The sequence below is a fragment of the Dipodomys spectabilis genome, unplaced genomic scaffold, assembly GCF_019054845.1.
Source record: "Dipodomys spectabilis isolate Male_0828 unplaced genomic scaffold, ASM1905484v1 ptg000024l, whole genome shotgun sequence".
NCBI lineage: Eukaryota > Metazoa > Chordata > Mammalia > Rodentia > Heteromyidae > Dipodomys > Dipodomys spectabilis.
The window spans coordinates 25,873,710-25,899,531 of record NW_024870701.1 but is presented as its reverse complement, the minus strand read 5'-3'; the positions used below and the strand labels follow the sequence as shown (position 1 = coordinate 25,899,531).

Genomic DNA, 25,822 nt, shown 5'->3' with positions numbered 1-25,822 from the left:
ATTGGTGGATGATTGGAGATAAGTCTTATGAACTTTTCTGCAGGCTAGCTATCCTTAGATATCAGCCTCCTGAGTAGCTAGGACTAAGGGTATAAGCTACTGATGCCTGACCTGTGCCATAGACTTTTAAAATCTGGCTACTGGAACCACGATCTGGCCTTGCCTTTCCTCTTAACTTGTCTTTACTTTTCCAGAGGTGAGGAAAGAGTTTGATTAGATCATGGGTTTGTTCCATTTCATGATAGGGGATTCCTGAGTAGGACTGCTGTCTGGATCTGGGCGCCTTTGATTCTGAGTTAGGTGGACTCCTGGGGGTGGAGTTGTGGCATATTGTTGGTGGGAATGGGATGGTTGTGAGCATAAACTCCAACAATACTTAGGAAATTCAGAACTAAGTTAGTGAACTTTCTCAACTCTCTTCTGTCTTCTCCCATCAAGGTCAATAGCTTCCTGGCTAGGTAGGAGGCTGAGACTTTATCATCCATTCTGTATGGCTCAAGTTTTCATGGTTTACTTGCTATCTTGTTCTGTTGGAATCCTGGGAGAAGGGTCAAATCCTTTCCTCCCTCAGAACTTGGCACTTTTCTGGTGCTTGATAATTTGGAGTGCTTGGTGAGAGCCAAGAATGGCCCAGTGTTACTAAATGCCTGGCAAGTCTGGGCTCTGGGTAGCAGAAGGCACAGGTAGAAGGCAAGAGACCCTGGTTTTAGGGTTCTGATCTCTTTGTAGAGCTTTCCTAAGAGGTGGAGGTTTGTCAGTCCCTGCCTGCAATCCAAGGGTAGCTTGAAGCTGGTCTTCTTGTTGGGAACTAGCTTATCCAAGTGACCTCCAGAGAAAAGGGTTGGAACTTGGTAGCCTGCCTGGAGAGGACCCTGGGATAGGAGCTGGACTATTGGGGACATCTGGCTCACTGGGTGGCCCGTTGAGCTAGTCAGTGGCCCCTCAGTTTACCTGGATGCATGTGAAACAGGTATGCTCCACCGCTTCACCGGGGTGGTAGGTAGAGAGGCCTAATTAACGTGTGTAAATGCCTCCTGAGATCAAAGGCACTACAGAAGGGCAGAGCACATTTCATAAAAACACTTGCGGTTGCAGGAGGAGCTGGCTCACCTTTGATGTAAGACAGGCTAACTCCCTGACTGTGGTCTCCCGCTCTGCCTGGAGAGGCCAGCCTTTTCCTTTGAAACACACCTTGCTCTTGGCATTTAGTCAGCCAGAGCTGGGGGTGGGGTGGGGGTGGCCTTGGGTAAGTCATGTGTAATGTGAGGTGTCTTCTGTTTGGAGTTGAGTGGGATAGGAGGGGAATGAGAACTCTGTCTCTAGAAAATAGTGAGGGCCAGCAGAGTAGTTTAGAAAGTGCAGGGTATACACCCTTTAACAAGGAACTCTGTTTCCTGCCTCCCCCTATTGTTTTCTATTTGATTAAGTGTATCCTGTCAAGCTGTATATTCCTGTTAGGAATTATACTGTACCCTGACAAAATGAGATTGCATACATAGTCTTCTACTCTTCTCTGCTGCCACTTGTCCCTGTCCTTCCCCTGTTCTGTGTCTGTATCTGTGGGTGTATGTGTGTTCGTGCCTACATGCACACATGTGCATGACTGTACTGGAACTCAGGGCCAGCATGGCTCTTTCTTAGCCTTTTTGCTCAAGGCTGGTGCTCTATCCCTTGAGCTACACCTCCACTTCCAGATTTTTGTTGGTTCATTTGAGGATAAGAGTCTGTGGGACATTTTTGCCTAAGTTGGCTTTGAACCAAGATTGAGGATCTCAGCCTCCTGAGGAGCTAGGATTTTGAGTGTGAGCTAACTGTGCCTGCTACAATCCCCTGTTCTTTTGGGGGAGTTTTTGGATAGGGTGTTAGAGATGGAACCCAAGATCTCATCTATGCTAGGCAAGTGCTATACCACTAAGCTACACCTCCCAGCCCCGGAGAGTAAAAGTTATTCTTCCAATTTGGGAGAAAAATTGAGAGAGAAATAAGGTCTTGATTTTAGAGAGAACCTCATGAGAGTAGAATCTCAAGAGATAAAGGGGCCATGTGTAGGACAGGCTTGGTCCCCTTACCCTTGTTAGAAATGGAGGCATCTCCTTTGCCTTCCAAGGTCTCCCCTGGGCTACTTCTGGGCTGCCCTTTGGTTTGACCATCTATCTGCTGGTGTGGCCTAGAGGACTCCAGTTGGAAACTGGTAAAACACACTCAGGGACATTTGCTAGTGGCCTGGTGACCTGGAGTGGGATGACTGGAGTCTTCGTGAACCAACTTGAAACTTGGCAGGGAAGCACCATTTCTGAGCTGGGCTTTCTACAGGGACTTTGGGAAGTTTGATGTTAGCAATGATGCATGACACTTACAGCTCTTCTTGTATGTTTGTGTTTCATGGGATTAGTTACTTGTGGTTCTTGGGCATAATTTTTGGTTTTAATTGCTTGGAGGACGGTTGTAGATAGTCTGTCTCCTTCCCAGCCGCACTTGTTATCCTCATTAACATTGAGGTCACTGCTGAGCACCTAAGGGTGACTGAGATACAGAAAAGGACAATTAGAAGAGGTTGAGGGGCTGGGAAGGTGGCTCAGTGGTAGAGTGCTTGCCTTGCATGCATGAGGCCCTGGGTTCGATTCCTCAGCACCACATAAGCAGAAAAAGCCAGAAGTGGCGCTGTGGCTCCAGTGGTAGAGTGCTAGCCTTGAGCTGAAGAGCTGAGGGAACAGCGCCCAGGCCCAGAGTTCAGGCCCCACAACCAGCCAAAGGAAAAAAAAAAGAAGAGGTTGAAGCTGTAGGTGACACAGTAGGAACTGAAGGCAAATCACCTCTACTCTGGGGTCTTGGTTAGAAGATTCTGTCTGGGTATAGTAGTATTGGCCTACATAGGGAGGAAAAGAAAGCTGAAGAATTGGGAGTGCCTTTCAAGTGGTCATCCCCTCATGTATACCTGTGGCAGAGACAACCTCTGCCTCCTACCTAGCCAGGAAGCTGTTGACCTTGATGGGAGAAGACGGAAGAGAGTTGAGAAAGTTCACATCAACCTTCTTTGACCTTGGGAAGCACCTGGTGTCCTCAATGGGGGACTTGTAATATAGGAGAAATTCCAGTCAGTCTGTTTGGGCCTGACTTGACTAATGATTAACTGACTGCCTGGAGCCCAGACGGGTGACAAGGTGCTGTGGTCTGCCTTAGGATGGGCTGCGAAGCCCAGCAGACCATTAATAATCAGCCTGGAGGCTGCAAGTCAGCCTTTTGGAATGTGTGGTCTCTTTTCATGATGTTTAGAATGTACATAAAGATGAGTCTTGGGTGTTTTTATTTGTGTATTTATATATTTCTCTCTTCTTTCTGCATCTGCAGCAGACTGTCCAGATGCTGTGCCTTCCTCCGTTGAAACAGGGGGAACGAATTATCTGGCCCCTGGGGGGCTTTCAGGTAAGAGACTTTCTCTTATTTTCTTGGCAAGTCCAAAGTTTCTGTCAGTTGTGTGAAACTGAAGGAATTGGGGGTACTTTCTGCCACTCTAGCCGGTCTGGAATTCATTCTTCTTTTTTTTTTAATATCTTGAACTGGGTACATTGGGGTAACTGGTGCCCTTCCACTCATCCTGTGGACCTTTATGCATCAGAGGCCCAGGCTTGACCAGGGACGGAGAAACTAGTGCCAGCTGGGGTGGGAGCTGTTTTTGTTTTTGTTTTTTGGGGTCCGGTTGTGGGGCCTGAACTCTGGGCCTGCTAAGCTCTTCAGCTCAAGGCTAGCGCTCTACCACTTGAGCCACAGCGCCACTTCCGGCTTTTTTTTTGCTTATGTGGTGCTGAGGAATCGAACCCAGAGCCTCATGCATGCAAGGCAAGCGCTCTACCACTGAGCCAACTTCCCAGCCCGTGGGAGCTGGTTTTGTGTAAGAAGTGTTTCATGGTTATTTGAAACAGTCTCCTGGCTTAAGACTTCCATTTGGTACTTTGGTGTCACAAACTCACCTGTTCAAGCTGTTTTTGCTGCTGCTTCTTTGCATGGGTATCTTGAAGGGATGGGCCCACTTTCAGAGAACTTCTTGAGAACACAACCCAAGTACAAAGTAGATGTCAGTAGGCCTTGATGCTTCCCTGTAAATCCTGATTCTGAGTGTGGGATTTTTGTAACCCATGGCTTGGGGAGAGACAGACCAGTGGAAGTAGGTACTGCATGCAGGTAGGTGGCACAGGAAGACCTACCTAGAAAGTCAAGATTGGAGAAGTTGAATTAGGGAGAGCCCATGCACGGTTGTTTTCCCACTCTCGGCCCCTGGAAGACATTTCTTCCGGTTTCTCCCACCTACCATGTCACGATTTGTTAAAGCAGGAGGAAAAGTAACCTGGGAAAATTCCAATAGAATTCTGAGAACACTTTGGGCTGTTGGTGTAAGATCATGGTGTCACAGCTTAAATGGAGGCTGTAAAACTTGTGATGCATCCTTTTTTTATTTTTAATGAGGTGTGCCCTCTTTTGTGGGCTGACCCCCCTCAGGCCCGTGTGTTGGGTTCAGGTATCTCCCAGGCTCTCCCCTCCAGGAATTGAACTTGCTTAAGAAGGTCTGTGGGGAGACCCTGGTTTGTTTTGATTTCAGTGCATATATACTCTGACTGCTATGTGAGACCAAGGGTATTGTTTACTCAAAGCTTTTAATGAGAACTGAGCAGGAAAAGAGGGAGGGTCCCCAAGAGGGAGGGGATTGAGGAAGACTCAGGCACACAGCCCTGAGCACAGCCCGACTTTTCTGGTTTCTAACCTGAGTGACTTGAGAAGAACCACCATGGAGGAAAAAGGGTCTGAGCAAAATAACACTGAGGATGTTGTTAGATGGTTTTATTTTTTCAACTTTGGGTGTGTAGAGAGGGGCCCTGGCCCCTCCAAACCACATGAAATAAGCACGGAAGTGGTAGCTTTTTTGAAAGGGGCATTGGAGAGGGTTTGTCTTATTGATAACATCTTGTCTGTCTCCTCTGCCGAAAATGACGACACATCAGACTAAGCCAGCTTCCTTGCCCAGACTCAGGAGCCAAAACAGCATGACCTGTGCAGCTCTCCTGTGCCCTCCAGCCCTCCTCCAGTCCTAGAAAGAAACTGGGGGTGATGTGGTCGCTAAAGATATACCCTCCCCCCTCCTGACAATTGCAGCCTCTTAGATGAATAGGAAAGAATGGCGTGTTCCTGAGGGATGGTGTGGTTTAGTACAACAGCAAAAAGCAAGAAAAGGGGGAGGGGGGCTCCACATGAAAGAGCATTTGTTTTGAATTTTAGCTCTTGATTTACTAATTCCCAAGGCATCAAAGTTGGAACTCTTTCTTCTCTCCGGGCCTAGTTGGAGCCGTGTATTAATGATGTGCTGTGGGGGAGGTTGTAGAAACTAGCTTTTGGGTTGGTGCCAAGGGTTTGAGAGAGTCTGGAGGAGAGTCAGTGGGCATGGAGAAGACCTAGGGCTCTTGTGTCAGCAGTATGACTTCCCACCCACCCAAAGGTGATTGTGTGGGCCTGGGCAGAAGGGCTTCTAAATTGCAGGCAGCCCAGGCCTCTTCTAGAAGTTGATGCTTGGAACCTGGAGGGCAGGGGTGGGGTGGGGTGGGGGTCTGGTTTGCACAGGCTGAGGTTGTGAGGCTACTGGACACTCGGGAAGGGGTGAGCTTGGTGGATGCTAGGGTGGGGTGGGGAGCAGGGAAAACACCCACAAGGGGTTTCTTCTCCCTCCTCCCCCTTGAAATAACCTCATGGAGTCTTTTTCACAGGCCCTGTGTGCTGTTTTCCTTCCTGTCCTGCCCTGGCTGAGAGAGGCTTTAATGAATGGGGCTCAGTTTAGGGTGGGAGGAAGGTCGGCAGCGGCAGCCAGGCCTTGATTCTTTTGGCAAGGGAAGAAGGGAAAGAGAAAACAGCGAATGTGAAAATGTGGTGGGGGTGGAGTGTGCTCAAAGCCCCCCCCCCCCAAATGCAGGGGTGACTCCAAGGCTGGCCCTTCCCTTTCCTGCCAGCCAGGAGGAAGGGGAGTGGGCGGGAGGAGCCCTGGGAGCCTGGCTGCTGGCTACAGGTTGGAATTCCAGCCTTGCAGCTTCGTCGAGGGGGGGTGGGGGGTGGGACAACAGGCCCTGTCCTTGGGGACTTGCAGTGAAACACACCCCACCCTTGCAAGTTTCCTCAGTCTGGGAAAATGGGACATTTTTAGAAGGCAATGACTTGGTTCCAGGAGATTGTACTTTCATTTCTGACAGCCGGCTCTCTGAGACAGATGGATTGCTCCATGCACTTGTGTGTGCGTGTGTGCGCGCGCTCGTTCCTGTGTTCGTGCGCGTACACACACATTGCATGCATTGTGAACCTACAGATAGGCCTATGTGTAGACACCAAAAGCATGTGAATGCCTGTAGGCATGCTCTGGAGGACAGGCTGATACCCTGTCCTATGTCTGTATGGGGTCAGTTAACATCAGCACAGGTTCTCCATGCGGCTCTGGCCTGGTTACGTGTGTCTGGGTGTGGGGTTGGAATTTGTGGGTTAGTTCTATACTGTGATGTGACAGTATTGTGATTTGTTCAGCCCTCTGGGCACCAGTGTCTTTGAAATGGCATGTAATTCCAGACCAGGCCCTTGCTTGGACACAAATATGTCATGTTTCAGATCTCTCTTGGCAAGGGTCTAATGTAGTCCGGAAGCTTCCAGGTTCAGTGGTGGAAGTGGCAAGAATTTATTTGCTTCATTGTGTGGTTGGGAATGAGAAGCTTATGCTGCTGGGAGCTGTCATTTTTCTGGTTTAGATAGTGGTTAGTCTACGTTACTCAGCTGCACATCCATCCTCCAGTAAGTAGCTTACTTGTAATAGCAATGTCTGGTTCTGGCTGGACTTCAGCCATGTGGACCTCCAGTCAGATCAGGATTGGAGGCCAGCAGCCATTTGTAGTTGACTTAAACTTCAATAGAGGGATTTCTATGGATTCCAGGGAGGGACACAGCACTGGAGATGGGAGGACACTTGTCTTGGGGAGATTGAGAGAACCCCATCTCTTGACTAGCAACATAGGGTGGCCAACTCCTTTGCTCAAGATCCGTGGATAGACTTTGGTTCTCAGGTTTGGGGTGCAAGCATCTTTGAGTCATCATTCATCATTTCATGGACAAGTCCAGTTCATCTTTGATTGATCTCTGTTGGCATCTGCCATAGTGGATCTTAAAGTAGTCTTTGAAAATACTTCTGCAATCTGAAAATGCCATCCTGGCTCAGTCCATGACCGAATGGGGCTCAAACCAAGTAGCTTTAGGTATAAAGTAAAGTTTTGTTTGTTTTGCAGTACTAGTAATTTTGCGTGTGTGAGTGCCAATCTTGGGCCTCAAACTCAGGGCCTGGGTGCTACCCTTCAAATGAATTTTTTTTTTTTTTAATTTTCTTATTTTTTAGTCGGTCGTGGGGCCTGAACTCTGGGCCTGGGCACTGTCCCTCGGCTCTTCAGATCAGACTAGGACTCTACCTCATGAGCCACAGCACAACTTCCGGCCTTTTCTGTTTATGTGATGCTGAGGAATCGAACCTAGGGCCCCATGCATGCAAGGCAAGCACTCTACCACTGAGCCACCTTGCCAGCCCCCCAAGTAGCTTTAGGAAAGATTGTTAGACCCTGTAAGGAAAGTTACCCAGCTGCATGTGAACAATGTATTGTCTAGGAACTGATAACAAACCTGGGTGCCTGCTACTGTGCTTTCTGTCTCCTTCCCCTGTCTGGAAACAAGTAGCCTCTCTAGCTGTGTCAGGGAATGGTGAGGGACCAAAATAACTTATCCAGGTGGCCTCTAGCGCAAGCTCGTGGGGGTCAACACCAAAAGCCTGAGTGAGCTTCCCACCAGTCCCCTCCCCCGAAGTCACTGTGGGAAATGACAGCCTGAGGCTCTGGGGACAGCGCATCTCCTTAAATCCTGCCAGCCCAATGGCTCAAGGCTAAGGAGGGCTCACCTTGCCCTGTGTGTACCACACCCTGGTATGGACTGGTTCAGCACTGCAGCAGGCTGTTTGTTGCTGCTGACTTCTATACCTGAGGTCATATGCTTGCTTCTGGAGAAGGACTCAAACTGTCTTATGGGCTGGGTGCTGTTGGCTCACGCCTGTAATCCTAGCTACTCAGGAAGCTGAGATCTGAGTATCAAGGTTCAAAGCCAGCCAGGTAGGAGAGTCCATAAGACACTTATCTCCAGTTAACCACCAGAAAGTCGGAAGTGGCTTAAGTGGAAGAGTGCTTGCTTTGAGCTGAAGAGCTGAGGGACAGTGTCCAGGCTGAGTTCAAACCCCACAACCGACAAAAAAAAATGTTTTATGGGGGGCTGGGGATGTGGCTTAGTGTTAGAGTTGCTAGTATGTGTGAAACCCCAGGTTCCATTTATCAGTACTACATCAACAGAAAAAGCTGGAAGTGGTGCTGTGGCTCAAGTGGTAGAGCGCTAGCCTTAAGCAAAAGTTGCTGAGGGACAGTGCCCAGGCCGAGTTCAAGCTCCAGGACTGGCCAAAAAGAAAGAAAGAAAGAAAATGTCCAAGAAAGAATTAGGCATTTGGTTGGGTGTTAAATGCAGGGTCTCTGGAGCAAATCTGGTCTGCTATTACTTCCAGACTGCTGGGCTGCTTGTGTATCCTGTCCCCAGACAGTCTGGCCATCAAGCCGAGAGGCTTGGGAAAGGACAGGCACCTAGTGGTATGGCTCTTGGCTATAGTCTAGTGTATACTGACTCTGTCTCTTTCCTACTGGGGCTTTTTCTTAGCAGAGTTATGGACTCTAGACATCTAAATCAAGGGCACCTCTATGGCAGTGGGCAGTAAAAAGGAAGGAAACGCTAGAGGATTCATGATCAATTTCATGATCAAGAGGCTTCCTTTGCTTTTTCTGTTATTGTTTTTTGCAGTATGATGATGGCCAGCCTGGTCTTTGTGTTTCCTTCAGTCTAGGCCTTGAACTTGCAATAACACCGATTTTTGTTTGGCCAGCCCTTAATAACACCTTTAAGATAAGCAGAGAGAAAGGTGTAGGGTGCTGATTGCAAGACTTCCTTGCACAATGGAATCGCTTGGGATTGAAACTGTCTCCTCAAAGAAGAATCTTGCTTGGTTGTAGAAGTGATGATCACCCATGTGCTCTTCTGCTTCGCTTTGCTGTTGTAAATGACATTGCAAAAGGGACCATGGGACCCTGTTTCCTGTGGAACCAGATAAGTGGTGATAGTTTGCTGCAGTTCTAAATGTACTGGTGGTACATACATTTCATACTGTGTGTATTTTGTTTCTGTGGTTTTTTTTTTTGGTCGGTCATGGGGCTTGAACTCTGGGCTTGGGCGCTGTCCCAGCGCTCTTCCGCTCAAGGCTAGCACTCTACTTCTTGAGCCACAGCGCCACTTCCGGTTTTCTAGTGGTTTATTGGAGGTAAGAGTCTCACGGACTTTCCTGCCTGGGCTGGCTTTGAACCGCAATCCTCAGATCTCAGCCTCCTGAGTAGCTAGGATTATAGGCGTGAGCCACCAGCGCCAGGCCATACTGTGTATATTTTACTACCAAAAAACCCCTCAAACAACAAACTCTGACCCATGGTAGTTTTAAATACATCCTTGAGGTCTCCACTGGTGGCTGGAGAAGCAGGCCACGAGCCTGTGTTTTACCCAAACAAGCAGGTGCATCTTAGTGTTGAGTTTTTCATCCTCCCCTTTCCAAGCATTTGCAGAACAGGAAGCAGGAAGTATCTTCTGGTTTGTTCCTCAAGCTTGACCTTTTAGCCAGGGGAAGTGAGTGTCCTTGTTCCCACTTTGTCACTGATGCTGTATCCTCTTGCCCTGCCCAGCCCGGGGACAGTGAGCCAGGGCAGTGTAAGGGATCCCAATGCTGGGTGACCCAAACCCTCTCGGGGCTACTCGAGCCCCCCAAGCCCCTGCCCTGGTCCATGGGGTGGCTCCGTTGCTTTCTGGGGCAGCAGGGATTGCCCTGGGTGCCCTCCCTTAGCAGGAGCCTGTGAAAGGATACTGTAAGTGCAGCCACTGGGAGGTCACCACTGGCCCTAGCATCTTTCTCGCTGGGGATTGAATGGCTGGCCCAGCATCTGGCTGCCTGCCTACTGTCACACGGAGGCTTCCTCTCAGGCTATTTTCAGCGGGAAGATATTATTAACTGCTGAGGCACAGCCCTCAATTTAGTGGCTAACACACCAAGAAAGCCACATTGACTTGATTGCAGCTACCCTGTACGCACACACATTGGCTCATGTGGGGGGAGGGGCAACACATCCTTGGTACCTTTTTCTTCTCTCTATGGGGTCACCTTGAGGATGCTACCTCTTGGCCCAGTTCCTGGGGAATTTGCCATTGTAGGTTTGATGTCTGCTTTAGAGAGAAGCTGGCTCTGTGTGTAGTGTATGTGTATGCATGTGCATGCTTGCGTGAGCGCTCTGGTAATAGGACTTGAACTGGAGTCCTTGTACTCCTAACAACTTCGCTGAAGGCTGCTTGAAGTGGTGACACCTCTACTTCTAGCATTTTGCTGGTTAATTGGATAGAAGAGTCTCATATTTGTCTGCCTGGGCTGGCAGACCTCAAGAAGGCTTTTTTGGGGGGCGGAGGGGAGAGTCCGGTCGTGGGGCCTGAACTCTGGGCCTGGGCGCTGTCCATCAGCTCTTCAGCTCAAGGCTAGTTCTCTACCACTTGAGCCACAGCGCCACTTCCGGCTTTTTTCTTTTTGCTTATGTGGTGCTGAGGAATTGAATCCAGGGGCCTCATGCATACAAGGCAAGCGCTGTACCACTGAGCCACCTTCCCAGCCCTCAAGAAGGCTTTTTATCAAATCTATCAGGATGGGGAAGTCTAATAACAGGCATTGGAAAAGGAACTTTAATGGAGTTTATGATTATTTATTTATTTATTATTGTGAGAATACCTAGAGAGGGGTTACAATTACATGGGCAAGGTAATGAGTGCATTTCTTATCAAGCATTGTTGCCTCCTCCTTTGTTTCCCCTGTAGGACAGTTATTTAAAACAGTGATAACTTTCACCTTGTAAGTGAACAGGAAATATTGGGACAAGACAGGAAGTTGCATCATCTTTTTTTTTTTTTTTTTTTTTTGGGAAGAACTCCAGAGAAAAGTCCTTCATGAAAGGTAGTGGCAGAGACGGATACCGACTGTAGGGTTTTTGGTTTTGTTTTGCTTTGCTTTTCCTTCCCATCCACTCCTAGAACTTTTGAGGCCATTTTCTTTAAGAAAGAGCCTGTTTGAGAACTTTATGTTATTTTTATTATTTAAAAAAATATTTGACCAGGAGGGTCACCTTCAGTTGAAATGCTAACTGTAGCCTTATTCCCCAGTTTACTGAAGAATCTTTCATGAGTTTTGCAGTTTCTTCCTCAAATGGTGAGGCCAAGGTAGCAGCAGCTCTTGGCTAGAAGCTAATTATATGGCTTGGCGGCACCAGGCTCAACCCAGAGCTCCACCCAGTGTCGTTAGCTCAGTTTTAACTTGCAAAAAAAAAAAATTATTGTGTGTGTGTGTGTGTGTGTGTGTGTGTGTGTGTGTGTGTGGAGGGGAGAGGAATTTACTCAAACCCTTGGCTTTTTCACCTTGCTGTTTCACTCCCACATCTGTGTCCCCCCCTCTCCCCCCCCCCCCCCCCCCCGGGATTTCTTGAACTTTCTAGAGTAGCTAGAAAAGTACTAGGCCCAGTACTTGGTCATATGGGCATCAGTTTGTGCCTGATGCATCCCCCAGGAAGAGGGCTGGTCTCAGTCCCCGGCTGGGGTATAGAATAAGGTACAGCGTCCAGGAGTTCAGATCTTAGGTGGTGACATTCTTCAGTGACGGGATAGTGCCTGTGCTTGCTCTGTGACGAAGCCATCTTTAGGATAGAGACCAGTAAGAGACTGTGTGTAACTGGCTCCCTCTCACCCCTCCCCTCAGCCCTTTTCCTTAGCGTGCTTTGTTTTGTTTTCATAACACAACAAGAGCCCTGGGCTGTGTAAAAGCATTGTTGAACACTTGGTGAGGGTAACTTGTCCAAACAGAGCAGGACGCCAAAGCAGAATGCTGCGGGCAGGTGGCATGCCTGCAGAGGTTGCCGGGCTGGCGTCGGCCTTGGAAACACCTCTCCGCAGAGGACAGAGACTTTTCTCTCCTGCCTGCTCAGGGACCAGAAGGGAAAAGAGAGGGTTTTGGCTCTCCTTCTGGCTCTCCTTGAGAAGGCATGCTTTCCCTCTCCCTGGTGAGTTCATCTGGGCCTCCCATCTGCCAGGTGTGATGAACTGGGTGGGCCGGCTTCTTTGGAGGAAGCCATTTGTCCTGTGGTTCTTTCATTTCTTTCTTGGGCACCTGTGTCAGACCTGGTGCAGCACAGAGGACCAGGTCCTGGGCCTTTCATACTAGAGGTCAGAATTGCTTGGGGAGTTGATAAGTCTGAGTGGTGAAGGTCATCAGGGTAATGTCTCAGGTCACTCATGGTGCAAGGCCACCAGTGTGTGTGTGTGTGTGTGTGTGTGTGTGTGTGTGCGCGCACGCACGCGTGCATGGCCAACCAGAGGTACAGGACAGACCCCCTGGTGACTGGGCTGGCCAGCTGGTCAGAAATCCAAAGCCATCAGCCCTTGCTTCTCCTTCTGTTGAGACTTAGGATACTGCAAAACTTATGGATGAACAGATCTGCCTTTGCACACACCCCCTCCCCCCACTATCTGCTTCCAGCTCCCTGCAAACATTGCACAGAGGCATGGTGATAATTCACCCACCAATCTCCATTGGTATGGGGGGGAGGGGCTCAGCCAGTGGACTCTTAATGGGGACCCCACTGGGGAGTTGGTAGGTGGTGTAGGGGTAGGATGCCTGACAGGGCCAGGAGTTGTAGGATGTTTTGTGAGTTGTCTCTAACCTTCTCTTTGTAACTCCTGAATTTGGAGTGCATCAAGAGCATCTGGGCTGAAGCTTGCTTTTAAATTTTAAAACTGAACATCAGTACCTTTTCTAGGGGTCTAGCCTGTGTGTGCTGAGGCCTTGCAGACCTGGGGTTGTTTGCACTTGTTCAGGTATTTAGTTTTTTACATTCATCTTGCCCGTGCCTTCCCCAAGGGACCCACTGGTGTCTTCAGAGCCCACTAATTGAATTATCCCGGTTGCCCCTCTGTGGAGCGGTACTGGGAGGATAGGGCCAGGAGAGCTGGTTTGGCTTGGGGTTTGAGCCAGGCAGAAAGGGAAGATCTGATCCCAACTCCAGTTTCACCTTGCAGAGTTGGGAGTTGTTTTGCTGCTAGAAGACTCAGATAACCAGGCCAGCAACAGTTGATGGCTCCTGGGTTTGTTTCATTGTTACCTTTTTACTTTTGATCTGAGTCTGTCACTGGACAGGAACAAAAAAAATAGAGTGCCAAGATAAGACTGTGCTGGTGGTAGACTGTCTGCATTTTTTGTGGGTGGCTCCGGTTGGAACCCCTTTCTTACTTTCTTCTGCTCCCAGTTACCTAGTGAAGTTGGAATTGTCTCCTCGCCCCCCTGCCCCCAACAGGCTAAGTGAGGGTCATCTGAGCTGTTTAGCTCAGAAGTGTTTGGAGACTTGACAGCCCCACAGGCAGGCATTCTACTAGCCAGCACTGCCCTACCCTCATTAATCAGTAACCATGAGGGAAAAGCAAAGTTTAATACTCCCCCCTGCTCTGGATTTGCCTTGTACTTCAAGAGATGGGCCTGTAATTGAGTGAAGTTACAAGGGAAGCCTGCTGGGGAACAGCAGGGGGTTGTCTCTCCATGCTCACCCTCCCTGATGTTTTCAGGGTGTCCTGGGAGGAAGCTCTTAAGAATTGGAAAGCAGAGCATCCTCCAACTTTCTTTTCTTTTTTTTTTTTTTTGGTCGGCCATGGGGCTTGAACTCTGGGCCTGGGCGCTGTCCCTCAGCTCTTCAGCTCAAGGCAAGCACTCTACCACTTGAGCTACAGCGCCACTTCCGGTTTTTCTGGTGGTTATTGGAGATAGGAGTCTCACGGTCTCTCCTGCCCGGGCTGGCTTTGAACCGCGATCCTCAGATCTCAGCCTCCTGAGCAGCTAGGATTACAGGCGTGAGCCACCAGCGCCCGGCCATCCTCCAACTTTCAATCCTAGAACCTGGCCTGTTCTTGGCCAACCTTGCAAGTGAGAAACTCAGCCACCAGCTGTTGCTTGGCTTCTCCAGAGCCTTTCTGGAGTTCTAGGTCTTAATATTCAATCTTCTTCTCATCTACAAAGCAAGGGGTTAGACTAGGTCACCAGATCCTTACTGATGTGACATCCTAAGATCTGTGATCTTTGGTGGCTCTTGGGTTTGAGGTTTGAGGGGAAGGGAGTATGGGTATCTGTTGGCTTCACTCTAAAATAGATGGCAATTCTTCCTGTTTCTTGCCTTGCAAATACCAAATATGAGTGAAAGCTCCAGGACTCTTAGTCCAGAAACATGTATATATGTGCATTTTATATATATATATATATATATATATATATATATAATTATATGTGCACCATTTGCATACTTTTTTTGGGGGGTCCGGTTGTGAGGCCTGAACTCTGGGCCTGGGTGCTGTCCATCAGCTCTTCAGCTCAAGGCTAGTGCTCTACTACTTGAGCCACAGCGCCACTTCCGGCTTTTTTCTTTTTGCTTATGTGGTGCTGAGGAATTGAACCCATAGCCTCATGCATGCAAGGCAAGCTCTCTACCACTGAGCCACCTTCCCAGTCCCATTTGCATTCATTTTTAGGTGGAGGGCTTAGCCTAGCTGAAACTCAACCCTGTAGGGAAGCCCCAACTCAGTAACTGTTCATTCAGGAGGGTTGATGGCAGATTGCAGGCTGCATGTGTATAGAGGGGCATTAGAAGGGCATGGAAAGGGGCTTGTTTACTACCCCCAACTAGGGCCTTAAGCAAGGTTGAAAATCCTTATTATCTTATTTATTACTGAGGGCTTCTTTCCCCTTTCTCCACCACCCTCCTCTCCATCCTCTTCGGCTCCCCTCCTTTCCTGGTAAAATACACATAAAAGATTTACCAAGTTGCCACTCTGTGTGTGTGTGTGTGTGTGTGTGTGTGCAGGTCCTAGGGCTTTGAACTCAGGGTCCGGGTGTAGTCCGTGAGCTTTTCTGCTGAAAGCTAGTGCCCTACTCCTTGAGCCGCAGTTCCACTTTCTGCTTTTTAGTGGTGAAAGTCTCATAGACTTTACTGCCCAGGCTGGCTGTGAACTTTGATTCTCAGACCTCAGCCTCCTGAGCAGCTATGTGTGAGCCTAGCCTTTACCAGTTTTTAAGTTGATCCCCTGGATGGAGCCAGTGGTGCTGGCTGCAGAAGCACCAGCCAGATGGAAGCCCATCTCAGGTGGAGCCAAGAAGTACTGTGACTTGTGGCCCACACAGCACTCAAGGACAGGCCCTGCATGTTGCCCCTGCCTAAGAGAAGCTTCTCCTTTCCATTCCCTTGGTCTCAAACTAGAGGGGAGGGGGTCCTAGGTCTAGGAGGTCCCCTGTGCTTTGGGGGGGTGAAAGGGCTGGGATGGCTGAGCAGTAAGTGTGTCCAAGCTGGGGAGATTAGATTACAGAGGCAGACAGAAGTAATGATTAACTTTTCCAGTCTGCACACTGTCTCCAGGCTGTCGTTCTGTTGTTTTTCTCTGTAAGTACAGTGTGGCTCTGGCCTGGCCAGGCCCTGGGCCTGAGTTGTAAAAGGAAGAACTGAGGGATGGAGTGAGCTGGGGCGGGAGGAGTGTGCTGGAGAGGCGGGAGGCTTTTCCATCAGATCCCGCACTGGAATTTATTGGCTGGAATGCAGTAAATATTCAAAATGCCTTCCCATCCAACAGTTTTCATAATTGTTATGGAACAAGGGGAGCTGGGGGAGGGGAGGGATGAAAAGGACTTTTGTTTCTCACTGTATTTTTCCATGTCTTCCGACAGTTTTTCTACCCTCTAGAAAAACCCCAAGTTGAGCTGGAGCTGGGTGGGGCATGGGGGAAGGGGACAGGGCAGGCCCTGTTTTTGGGTCATTGTACCCCAGGGCTTTATTGAAGTGAAGTTCAGAGCAAAAGCAGGCCAAAAAAAAAAAAAATCTTCTTTAGGTCTGGGTTTTGTTTGTTGGTTTTGGTCCTTCTGGAAAAATTGGCTTGTTCGTATCTCTAAAGATTTTGATCACATTTTAACATGTAGTTAACATACTTACACATGGTCAGTGAAGGGAAGAAACAGACCGTGTTTTACAAAAAAGTTCTTTAGCTGGATTCTTCCTCTGCATTTGTGTGTTTACAGTGTTCTGCCCTGGCTCCCCACCTGGAAGTCCAGTCTGGAGTGGGGGAGTCCCTGGGCTCTTAGCGGTGGCTGGTGGGATTTGACTTGAATGTCCTTCTTGAACACAGATTTCTTTTTTCCTGTTGCACAGTTGTCCCAGCTCTTGTGTCTTTCCAAGGAGGTGGGGGGGGCAGTGACCAGGGTAATGGGCAGCAGCTAATGCCACGCAGGTCTGGGGGCTCCGTGTGTGCAGGTGTGCAAACTCCTCTCTCTGGTGCAGCACATGGGGGAAGAGACTTGAACTCAAAGTTGAGAGGTAATTAGGTTGGATGCACTCTAAACAGCAGCCAGAGAGGCCCATTTACTGTAAACATTATGAATGGAGTTTTGGCTGGGTTGAGAGCCCCCACCCTTCCTCAGGCCTCTCAGAACTGGGCAGAGCTGGCCTCCAAGGGCAGTGGCTGCAGGCAGCTGGGTACATGCTATAATTTGCATGGCTGAACACAGGGCCACAGGAAGCCGCGTCAGCCTGACTGGCGAGACACACAGGAGCTTTTGATTTGTGTCTTGCCTCCTCTGTCCCTCAGTTATATTCTCTGATGGCAAAGTTGTGTGCTGTTAAGAGGCACCTTCAGACATGGACTCTGGGACTTAGGGCAGGACCCTGGTGGTGGGAATGAAAGCACAGCTTAATATTGCTAATTGATTACTCATCAGGATTTGTCTGTAAGGCATAGTTATTAACCAGGATCCTGCCAAGTGTGTAAGTCTGAAAGTTTGTAGGAGGGTGTTTGATGGGTGGGGAGGTCTTGAGTGCTAAGCCTGGGCACATACTGGAAATACAATGAGACCCTGTCTTGGAACTCACCGTTTCTTGAAAGTGATGAGTGACAAAACAGAGAAAGAATATTTTTCAGTTTGTGATGCTTTAGAAAAGAAACAACCACAAACAGTTGGTTTAGAGGTGGGCATGACAAAACCTTCTTTCTCTTTGTTTCATTTTATTGTTGTAAATCAACACCAAAATGTGCCCTGTTCCTCAAAATGGGTTTACGCTCTCCTGAAGGCAGTAAAACCAAGTGGAACCAGCACAGTTGGTTGCAGTTGTGAGTCACAGGGCAATCACACACCGTCAGAGCCCGAAGGGGACCCATGGGTCCATTTTTGCCCTGATCCTTATCTTATTTATGGATAGGTTAAACTGACACTCACAGGAGGGCAAGCCTCTTGGCCAAGACCACAGAGTGACTTGTTAGCAAAGAAGCCATTTCACTTCCTTGTACACGAGAGCTGGACCCCCATACGTTTCTGGGGGACTTTGAAAAGATCATTGGGAACTGGGGTGACTGCCCACCCATAGTTAGCCCAAACAATTGCTGGAGCCTAAATCCCAGCCTGGCTCCTTGGTACTTGACCTGGATCTCTGAGTCTCATTCCCCTTTAAGAGGGGACAGTAATATACTATACAACTTTAAAGGGCAATTAGGAGCCACCCATACAGGGCTTACATGGAGTAACTGCTTGCTTACTGAGTATCAGCACTAGCCAAGAACTCTCCACCTACCCTGTGGGAGACGGGGGGGGGGGGGGGGGTCTGTGGAGATAAAGGAGGCACCAGTAGATTTGCCCTGGAGTGTCTTGACTCCATAGCTGGTCAGCTTACCTTGGGATGTGCCCTTTGTGGGACTCCCTAAGCTGAGTAGCCTCAGCTGGTTGGCATCAGTGGCTGGGAGACAGTCCCTGGTCTTTGAAGAAGGCTTTATGATTTCTCCTGCTCAGCCCTCTGTCAGAGGTGTTGCAGAATGAAAAAGTCCAACTTTTCTCAGTTTAGCTCCCATAGCAGTGATGGACTGGACTCTGGCATTTTCTCAGTGCTGAGATTTAACCTGAAGCATTTTGTATCTGTTCCAGCCTCCCTGAGTGACTTGCTTTTGAAAGCCCAGAGTTGTCCAAGCTGCCTTACGAGCAGGCCAGAGCCTTAGGCAGTATTTTCATGCATGTTCTAAATGAAGTTGCAACCCCAGGCTCTGATTCCTCAGTCAGCTTTACCTATTGGTATTTGATCTGGGTCATTTGCTTCTTGGAAAGAAGAGATCTACAAAGGTCCTTGTTGCAGTGAGACTAGTGTGGATGAATTGGTGCTGGGTCCCCTTTTTGTCCCTCTCTGGCCTTGTCTCTGAAGTGGTTTGGGTAAGCTCAGAACAGCAGCTTCCTGGCAGGGAGAGAAATAGGGTGGCTGGGTTGTTAACCTTTGAGATCGCTGATGGAAAAGTAAGGATGGAATGGGGCAGCTGCTGGTGGTGCTTGGGTCCTAAGAAGGGAGGACTCTGGACCCATCTGAGGTGAGGTGTGGCTGTATTTATGCTCAGGGGTTGCCCTGTGTGAGACTCTGTCCTTCCTTTGCCCCTTGATCAGCATAATGGGGCTGAGGGAGCAGTTTGTGCCCAGTCTCCCTTATTGCTTGGTCCCATTCAACTTAGGCTAGGACATACTACATTATAAGCTGAGATTTGTCTAAGCCCCCCTTCCTTTCTGTTTAGTGTTTCAGGCAGCCCCCACCTGCCGCCCTAGCAGTTTAGCACATTTAACCTCTGTCTGCACTAACTTTGTTCCTCAAGTTCGTGGAGATCCCCTCAATCAACAGTTGTTGTGGACCCCATTGTTTTCTCAGTCCCACAGAGGTTTCTCCCTGTCTTTCTGCATGTTTTTTTCCAAGCTGGAGCCCTGTCTCCCCCCCCCCCCCCCAAACCACTACCACACTCGATTATTTTCTTCTTCCTCATCTTTACACACCTTCAAATTAAATATTTGATAAAGGAAAATTGCTTCCTTGCTTAAAATGTGGCCTTGAGTGTGGTCATCCTGTGTGGTTGAGACTGGGGTTCCAGAGTCATTCATGAACTGCTGGTCTTCTAGAAAGGCCTGGTGTGCTCACTCACCTGGGTTACCTGGGTAACGAGCCAAGTCCTTGTAGGGGCAGGGAGCAGTTGCTCAGTGGTGAGATCCCCCCAGCCCCTGCTGACTTAATGCTTTAAGGACAATGAAGAAGGGGAGGAGTGGGGAAAACACCTTAGCGACATGTTAGGCAGTTCAGCATTTTTCTGGTATGGATCCAAAAATTCCCTCAACTGTAATAAAAAAGTTGTGCACAGGCATCTGATTAGTGAGTTGTGTGTGTGTGTGTTTTACAACACAGCTTTTCTTTTAGATGCTTTAAAATGAACGCATACAGTTTTAAAACAAGCCCCTGTACAGTTTTCTGTCCGGGGAGGGGAAAAAGTTGTTGAAACTACCGGAAAAGGTTATAAAACCCAGGGAAATTAACAAGGGACTGTAAGTTTAAGTTTTACTTCTGGAGCTTCAGCGCCAGCAACAGGATTAGAAGCCAGAGCTGGGCTTCTGAGCCTCTTCCTCCTAGTCCTGAGTTTTCTCAAGCTATGGCCACGTGTCCTGGGCAGCCCCAGGAGTGAAGTACCCACCCCGACCTTTGTGGGGAGACTCTTGTGGGCTGTGGGCCCAATTCAGGGAACTGCTTTTGTGGAGATGATGCTGGGTGATTCCCAGAAATGAGCCCAGTGGGGAATTCAGGACAAGGGGGGGACGGTGGTCATCTGCCTATCTTTGTACTACCATTGTGGGGTGTCTTGCTGGGGCCCCAGAAGGTATGATGTCAGCTGTGGTATGTGTGTGCCAGTGGGGGCACAGGGCCCTTTGCTGTGCCCAAGTGGGTTCACCAGAGCGGGAAATTTGTGCTCAGAAACAGTCTGGGCAGGAGCCAGCGGTGGGGGGGTGTCTGCTGGGGCAGCAGGGAGGGGGCAGGAGGCACAAGAGAGCAGACAGGTCTGGTCTCCCTGTGGCGGATTGGGATGCAGGCTTTCAGGATCCTTATTCCCATACAGAGACACCCACACGCCGCTGTTTATCTGGGCTGGGCCATTAACTTCAACAGAAAAAAAGGCCTTTTTTTTTTTGGTCTGGCAGCAAATTGCTGGGTAGACTAGCTGTGCAGATGAAAGAGAAACCGGGCGTGCTTCCTCCTCTGCCCCCCCAAGCCTCAGGCCCCAGCTTTGCCCAGCTCACTCTGCCCCTAGAGGCCTGCCTGGCAGACGAGGCCCTCCCCACCCCTTGCCCAAGGCAGCCAGCAGGCTTGGGGGAGGGAGGGGGCAACTGAATTCTCAGCTCCTCCTGCTCCCTGCTAGCAAGTGCCAGGTTTCACTGGGGCTGGTCTGTATGACACAAAGCATTGTGGAGCTGGTTGGGGTCTCCTGAGCTTCCCTCCCTGCCTCCTAACCACTCCCTGAGCCTTCCTTTCCAGCCTAGGTTTGTTGTCCTAGATAATAAGCCAGGGAGCTTCTGGCATTTCAAAACCCCCTCCTCCCAGCAAAGGGACACTCTGTGCCTCCCAGAAGGCCCTTTGCCTGCCCAGCCCCACAAACCTGAAGCCAGGAGTGTTCTTTCCCCCATGCTTGCTATGGGTCGTTGGTGTGGCCTTCAGAGCAGAGCTCCTTCAGCAAAAAAAAAAAAAAAGTTCAAAGATTGCCAGCGCTCACGAGTTTATTAGCAGTTGATGGATACTTTGCAGAAACAAGTTAATGCCTGATGAGTCACCTTCTGCTCAGAGCTCATGTCCCTCTCCTGTTTTTCCATATGTTCCACTGTGTGTGCACGCACATGTGTGCACGCGCGTGCGCGCACACGCACACACACACGGGCACACACGCTGGATTTTGTAACTGCATGGTAGTGGGGGGCGGGGATGGTGACAGGCGTTTGTGGTGTTGATGGAGGGAAAGGAATGAGCTCTTGGCTTCCCCTTTGTGTGGAGCTGTCTGGGCAGGTATAGGGAAGGCCAGCTGTGGGGGCTTTTGGAGGAATAACCATTCTGGGTTTGTCTGTGGGTGCACCTGCCTCAGTGGGTCACATTGTACATGTTTGTCCAGCCTTCTACAAGACACCTTTATTTTGGTTGCTGCTTAAACAAAAAAAGACTGGAGGCGATTACTTTCCCTAGGTCTTAACATGACTATTAGAGTTGAGTAGAGAGGTGCACCGGGCTGCATTGGGTTACCAGCCTGCTGGGAGACAGGACATGGCAGCCCTCATCACCTTAGTTGCCCAGACACAAAGCCCACAGCAAAACTCCTCCCACTTAAGTCCCCACCTCTGGCCCCTCCTTCAACCCCACTGGCTCAGGAGAGCAGGAAAACCCCCAGTTCTGGCCTCTCCCCCCACTGAACCCCTCGCATATTTCCCCCTTGCCTTAACCCATTTTTTTTTTTGTTAACAAATACAAGACTTCCGGTCTCCACCCTGCCGCCACAAACCACAGCGTTCCTGCAGCCTGGCTGGGCCAGGAGATTTATGGTCCCCAGTCTGAGGCCTGCCTGCTCCTGGCTCCAGCTTAAGGAGGCAGCAGGATGCCAATGGGGGAGGGGAGTTTTCCTTCCACACGATCCCCCTTTACAGTTCTGTTCCTTCCATCCCATGCCCCTGCTTAGCAGCTATCTGTTCTGCTTAGAACTCACCCCTGGCTCAGTGGAGGAGGGCGGGGGGGTCACTGGGGAGGATGGTAGCAGAACAAAGGAACTTCCCAGGATGGGTCACATGTGTTAGACTCAGCATCTCCTGGTGGTATGGGGATGCCTTGTTTGGATTTGAGGGGCTAATGCCCACCCACCTGGGCTAATGCTTGTGATTTGGCACATTAAAAAGGCAGATTTTTTTGCTCCAAACCACCATCATCTTTTTTTTCTTTTTTTTTTAACCATTTAGTGGTCCCTTATGACCAAGGCCTAATCAGAACTGAGAGATTAACTCAGGGTAGTCCTAGAGTTTGGGCCTGCTGACCTAGGGTCTGACTAGGTCACCATCCAGTGCCCCTAGCTTTTCTCTTTGGAAGATAAAGGACTAGGAGAGCTCTATTTTGAGGTTTGAGAAGTGTCATAAGGTTTCCTGCTATCTTTCCCTGCAGGGAATGGGCAGGCGGGCCCAGGTGCTTGTGTTCTGGCTTCCTCAGGAGAAGAGGGAGTAAGCTTTCCTGTGAACCCTACCTATACTTAGAGAAAGGCAGGGCTCTGCTCTTGCTGGATCAAGATGTCTATGCTGCTGATTAGTGCAGGCTCACCTCTGCCCCATTGTGTGTGTGTGTGGGGGGGGGTGTATGTGTATGCGTGTGTGCGCGTGTGTGTACCTGTGCGTGTGTATGTACATGTGCATGCTTGAACTGGGATTCTAGGGCTTGAATTCAGGGCTTGAGTGCTGACCCTAAAGATTTTTTTTCTTAACTGCCACTGGAGCCACAGCTCCACTTCTGGCCTTTTCTGAGTAGTTTGTTGGCGATAATGAGTCTCACGAACTTTCTTCCCCTGGCTGGCTTCAAATCTTGATCCTCAGATCTCAGCCTCTTAAGCAGCTAGGATTTACAGGAGTGAGCCACCAGGGTGTGGATCCCTTTGTGTCTTTACTGGGAGATGACTTGGTTTTCATGTAGCTGTATCTGTATATGCTTTGCTTGTAAGAGGAAAAGAAACATGGTCATGGCCACCAACCATGTCTGCCATTTTGTTTTGTAGATTCCCAACTTCTTCTGGAGCCTGGGGATCGGTCACACTGGTGCGTGGTGGCATACTGGGAGGAGAAGACGAGAGTGGGGAGGCTCTACTGTGTCCAGGAGCCCTCCCTGGACATCTTCTATGATCTACCTCAGGGGAATGGCTTTTGCCTCGGACAGCTCAATTCGGACAACAAGAGCCAGCTGGTGCAGAAAGTACGGAGCAAAATTGGCTGCGGCATCCAGCTGACTCGGGAAGTGGATGGCGTGTGGGTGTACAACCGCAGCAGTTACCCCATCTTCATCAAGTCCGCCACACTGGACAACCCGGACTCCAGGACGCTGTTGGTGCACAAGGTGTTCCCCGGTTTCTCCATCAAGGCCTTTGACTATGAGAAGGCCTATAGCCTGCAGCGGCCCAATGACCATGAGTTCATGCAGCAGCCGTGGACAGGCTTCACCGTGCAGATCAGCTTCGTGAAGGGCTGGGGCCAGTGTTATACCCGCCAGTTCATCAGCAGCTGCCCATGCTGGCTGGAGGTCATCTTCAACAGCCAGTAGCTACAAGGGCCAGCCCGGCTTGTGGGGACAGGATGGGACAGAGCGTGGGCCGAGCAGGCCACCATTCAAACTACTTTGCTGCTAATCTTTTCCTTCTGAGTGCTTTGCTTTTTCATGCAAACTCTTTGGTCTTTTGGTTTTTGTTGTTGGGTTTTTTTTTCCTAATTGTCCTTGTTTTGTGGTCTGTTTTGTGTTCTTTGAGAAATAGCTTATGAAAAGAACTGTTGATTTTTTTTTTTTTTTTTGAGGGGCAGGTGTGGTTGGCAGGATACTCTGCTAGGAAAAGGAGAAGTAAGAGTCAACCCCAGAAAACATATGTATGAAGGGGGGCACCCCTTCAACTTTTGGGTCAGCATTTCACTTGTCAGGAGTGTAAGGAGTGTATGTGTGAATGAGTGTATTTGTGAGTGTGTGTGTGAGAGAGAAAGAGAGAGAGAGAGCAACAGATTGGGGAAAAGATGTGTTCTGTGTGTGCCTCACGGATATCCCCAGCTGAGAGGCGTGCGCTTTCCAGCTGTGTCTCAGCTCTTTGGACATGCTCAGTGGAGCAGAGGGCAGTACCTGAGCAGGCTGGTAGCCTAAGTCTCAGCAGCTGCCAGGAACAAGACTGCCCCAGCTTGCAGAAGCCCCATCCTACCGTCCCCGCCCCCACCTTAGGACACAGGCCTACCCACAGGCTTCTGAGAAGTGAGCCTGCTAGAGGCAGAACCAGAACCAATTGTTTTCATCCTTCTTATTCCCCTCCTGCCACCCTGCTGCCATTGTGTCTGTCTTCTTTGGCCATCTGCTCCTGGATCTCTGAGATGGGCCTCCCAGGGGCTGCTGGGGTGGCCCTGTCACAGTATTGCTTCCCCAGTTCCCTCTCAGGCCCTTCAGCCTGTCCCCTGCCCAGGTTTCTCCAAAGGCCTGCTCAGCGTTTTGGTTCCCTTCCCAGCCTCCGTGTTGGGCTCCAACGTTAGACCAGGGAGGGCATCCCTGGAAGGGACCTGCTATGCAGCCCCTTCGTTCCATCTTAACCCAAGGTACCATCCTAGGCTGACACCCAGCTCTTCTCCCATTTCTTCTACAACTCATACACTCGTATGATACTTTGACACTGTTCTTAGCTCAATGAGCATGTTTAGACTTTAACATAAGCTATTTTTCTAACTACAAAGGTTTAAATGAACAAGAGAAGCATTCTCATTGGAAATTTAGCATTGTAGTGCTTTGAGAGAAAGGACTCCTGAAAAAAAAAACCTGAGATTTATTAAAGAAAAATGTATTTTATGTTATATATAAATATATTATTACTTGTAAATATAAAGACGTTTTATAAGCATCATTATTTATGTATTGTGCAATGTGTATAAACAAGAAAAAATAAGGAAAGATGCACTTTGCTTTAATATAAATGCAAATAACAAATGCCAAATTAAAAAAAGATAAACACGAGATTGGTGTTTTTTTCTATGGGTGTTATCACCTAGCTGAATGTTTTTCTAAAGGAGTTTATGTTCCATTAAACAATTTTTGAAATGTATACTTAATTCCATGTCCTCCAGCTCCTTTTCTTCTGCTTGGAGGGGAGGGAAGGAAGGGCTTCTCATTGCTCAGTGGAGTGGGGACAAGGGGCATTGGGGCCATACACAAGGGCTTTCAAGTAGTGACTACAAATGTTGACATCACCTCCTCGTTAGGGCAGAGCTGGCTGGTGTCCTGAATATGTCATGGGAGAGAGCCCCGTGGCTGATGTTTCGCAGCTGGTAGGATTCAGGGGGAGGGTGTGACCTAGGGAAGCTAGGAGTTTGGATCAAGACTAGATGGACAATTAACCCCAAGAACCAGTCACTCATTAGGTCTTATACTCCGGACCTACAATACCTTTTCTGGAGGAGGGACTCAGGCTCAATTTCAAGACAGGTGTCCATGGGACTGTGGCCTTAGGCGGCAGTGTTGGTGACAGAGTCAGAGCCACCTCCAGACATGGAGAGTGAGTCCCACCCCACAGCTCCTCTAGTGATGGTCCCCTTGTTCAGCCCAGCCCTGGGAGCCCAGTGCAGGATTTTATTAGTGTCATCCCTCTATCAGCTGGCCTGGAATTTCTGCCATTTCTGATTAGAGCTAAGTTTTCAGGTCCATCCAAGGAGTCTAAACTCAATGTGAAAGCTGGGTGCCAGTGGCTCAGGCTACTTCTAATCCCAGCTACTCAGGAGGCTAAGAATCATGGTTCAGTCAGCCTGTTGCTGAAGAACTTCAGCCTTGAGCGAAAAAGCTAAGGGAAGTTGCGCAGGCCCTCAATTCAAGTGTCAGTAATGGCACCAAAAAACCCTTTTGAGATGGACCCAAAGTGGATATCAAACGGCCATGCAGGTGTCTGTCAGCAGTCTTGAACTTATATTCTTTGGGGTTAAGATTTCAAATGATCACAAACCAGTACAATTTCAAGAGCCCTTGTTGGAGGGCCAGTGCAGAACTGCCAGCTT

The 25,822-nt window shown here is 49.3% G+C and overlaps 1 protein-coding gene across 2 annotated transcripts in view; it reads left to right on the top strand.

Annotated features, from left to right (window-relative positions):
- Positions 1 to 24,879, top strand: part of Smad7 (SMAD family member 7) — a 29,689-nt gene extending 4,810 nt beyond the window's left edge. The window contains exons 3-4 of one of the 2 annotated variants that reach the window (XM_042675233.1): positions 3,352 to 3,423; positions 22,819 to 24,879. In XM_042675233.1, the coding sequence (XP_042531167.1) occupies positions 3,352 to 3,423; positions 22,819 to 23,357 (611 nt within the window). In that variant the 3' untranslated portion in view covers positions 23,358 to 24,879. Of the gene's footprint in view, positions 1 to 3,348; positions 3,424 to 22,818 lie in introns of both variants that reach the window. The other variant, XM_042675232.1, reaches the window with a different exon arrangement.
- The last annotated feature ends 943 nt before the right edge of the window (positions 24,880 to 25,822 follow it).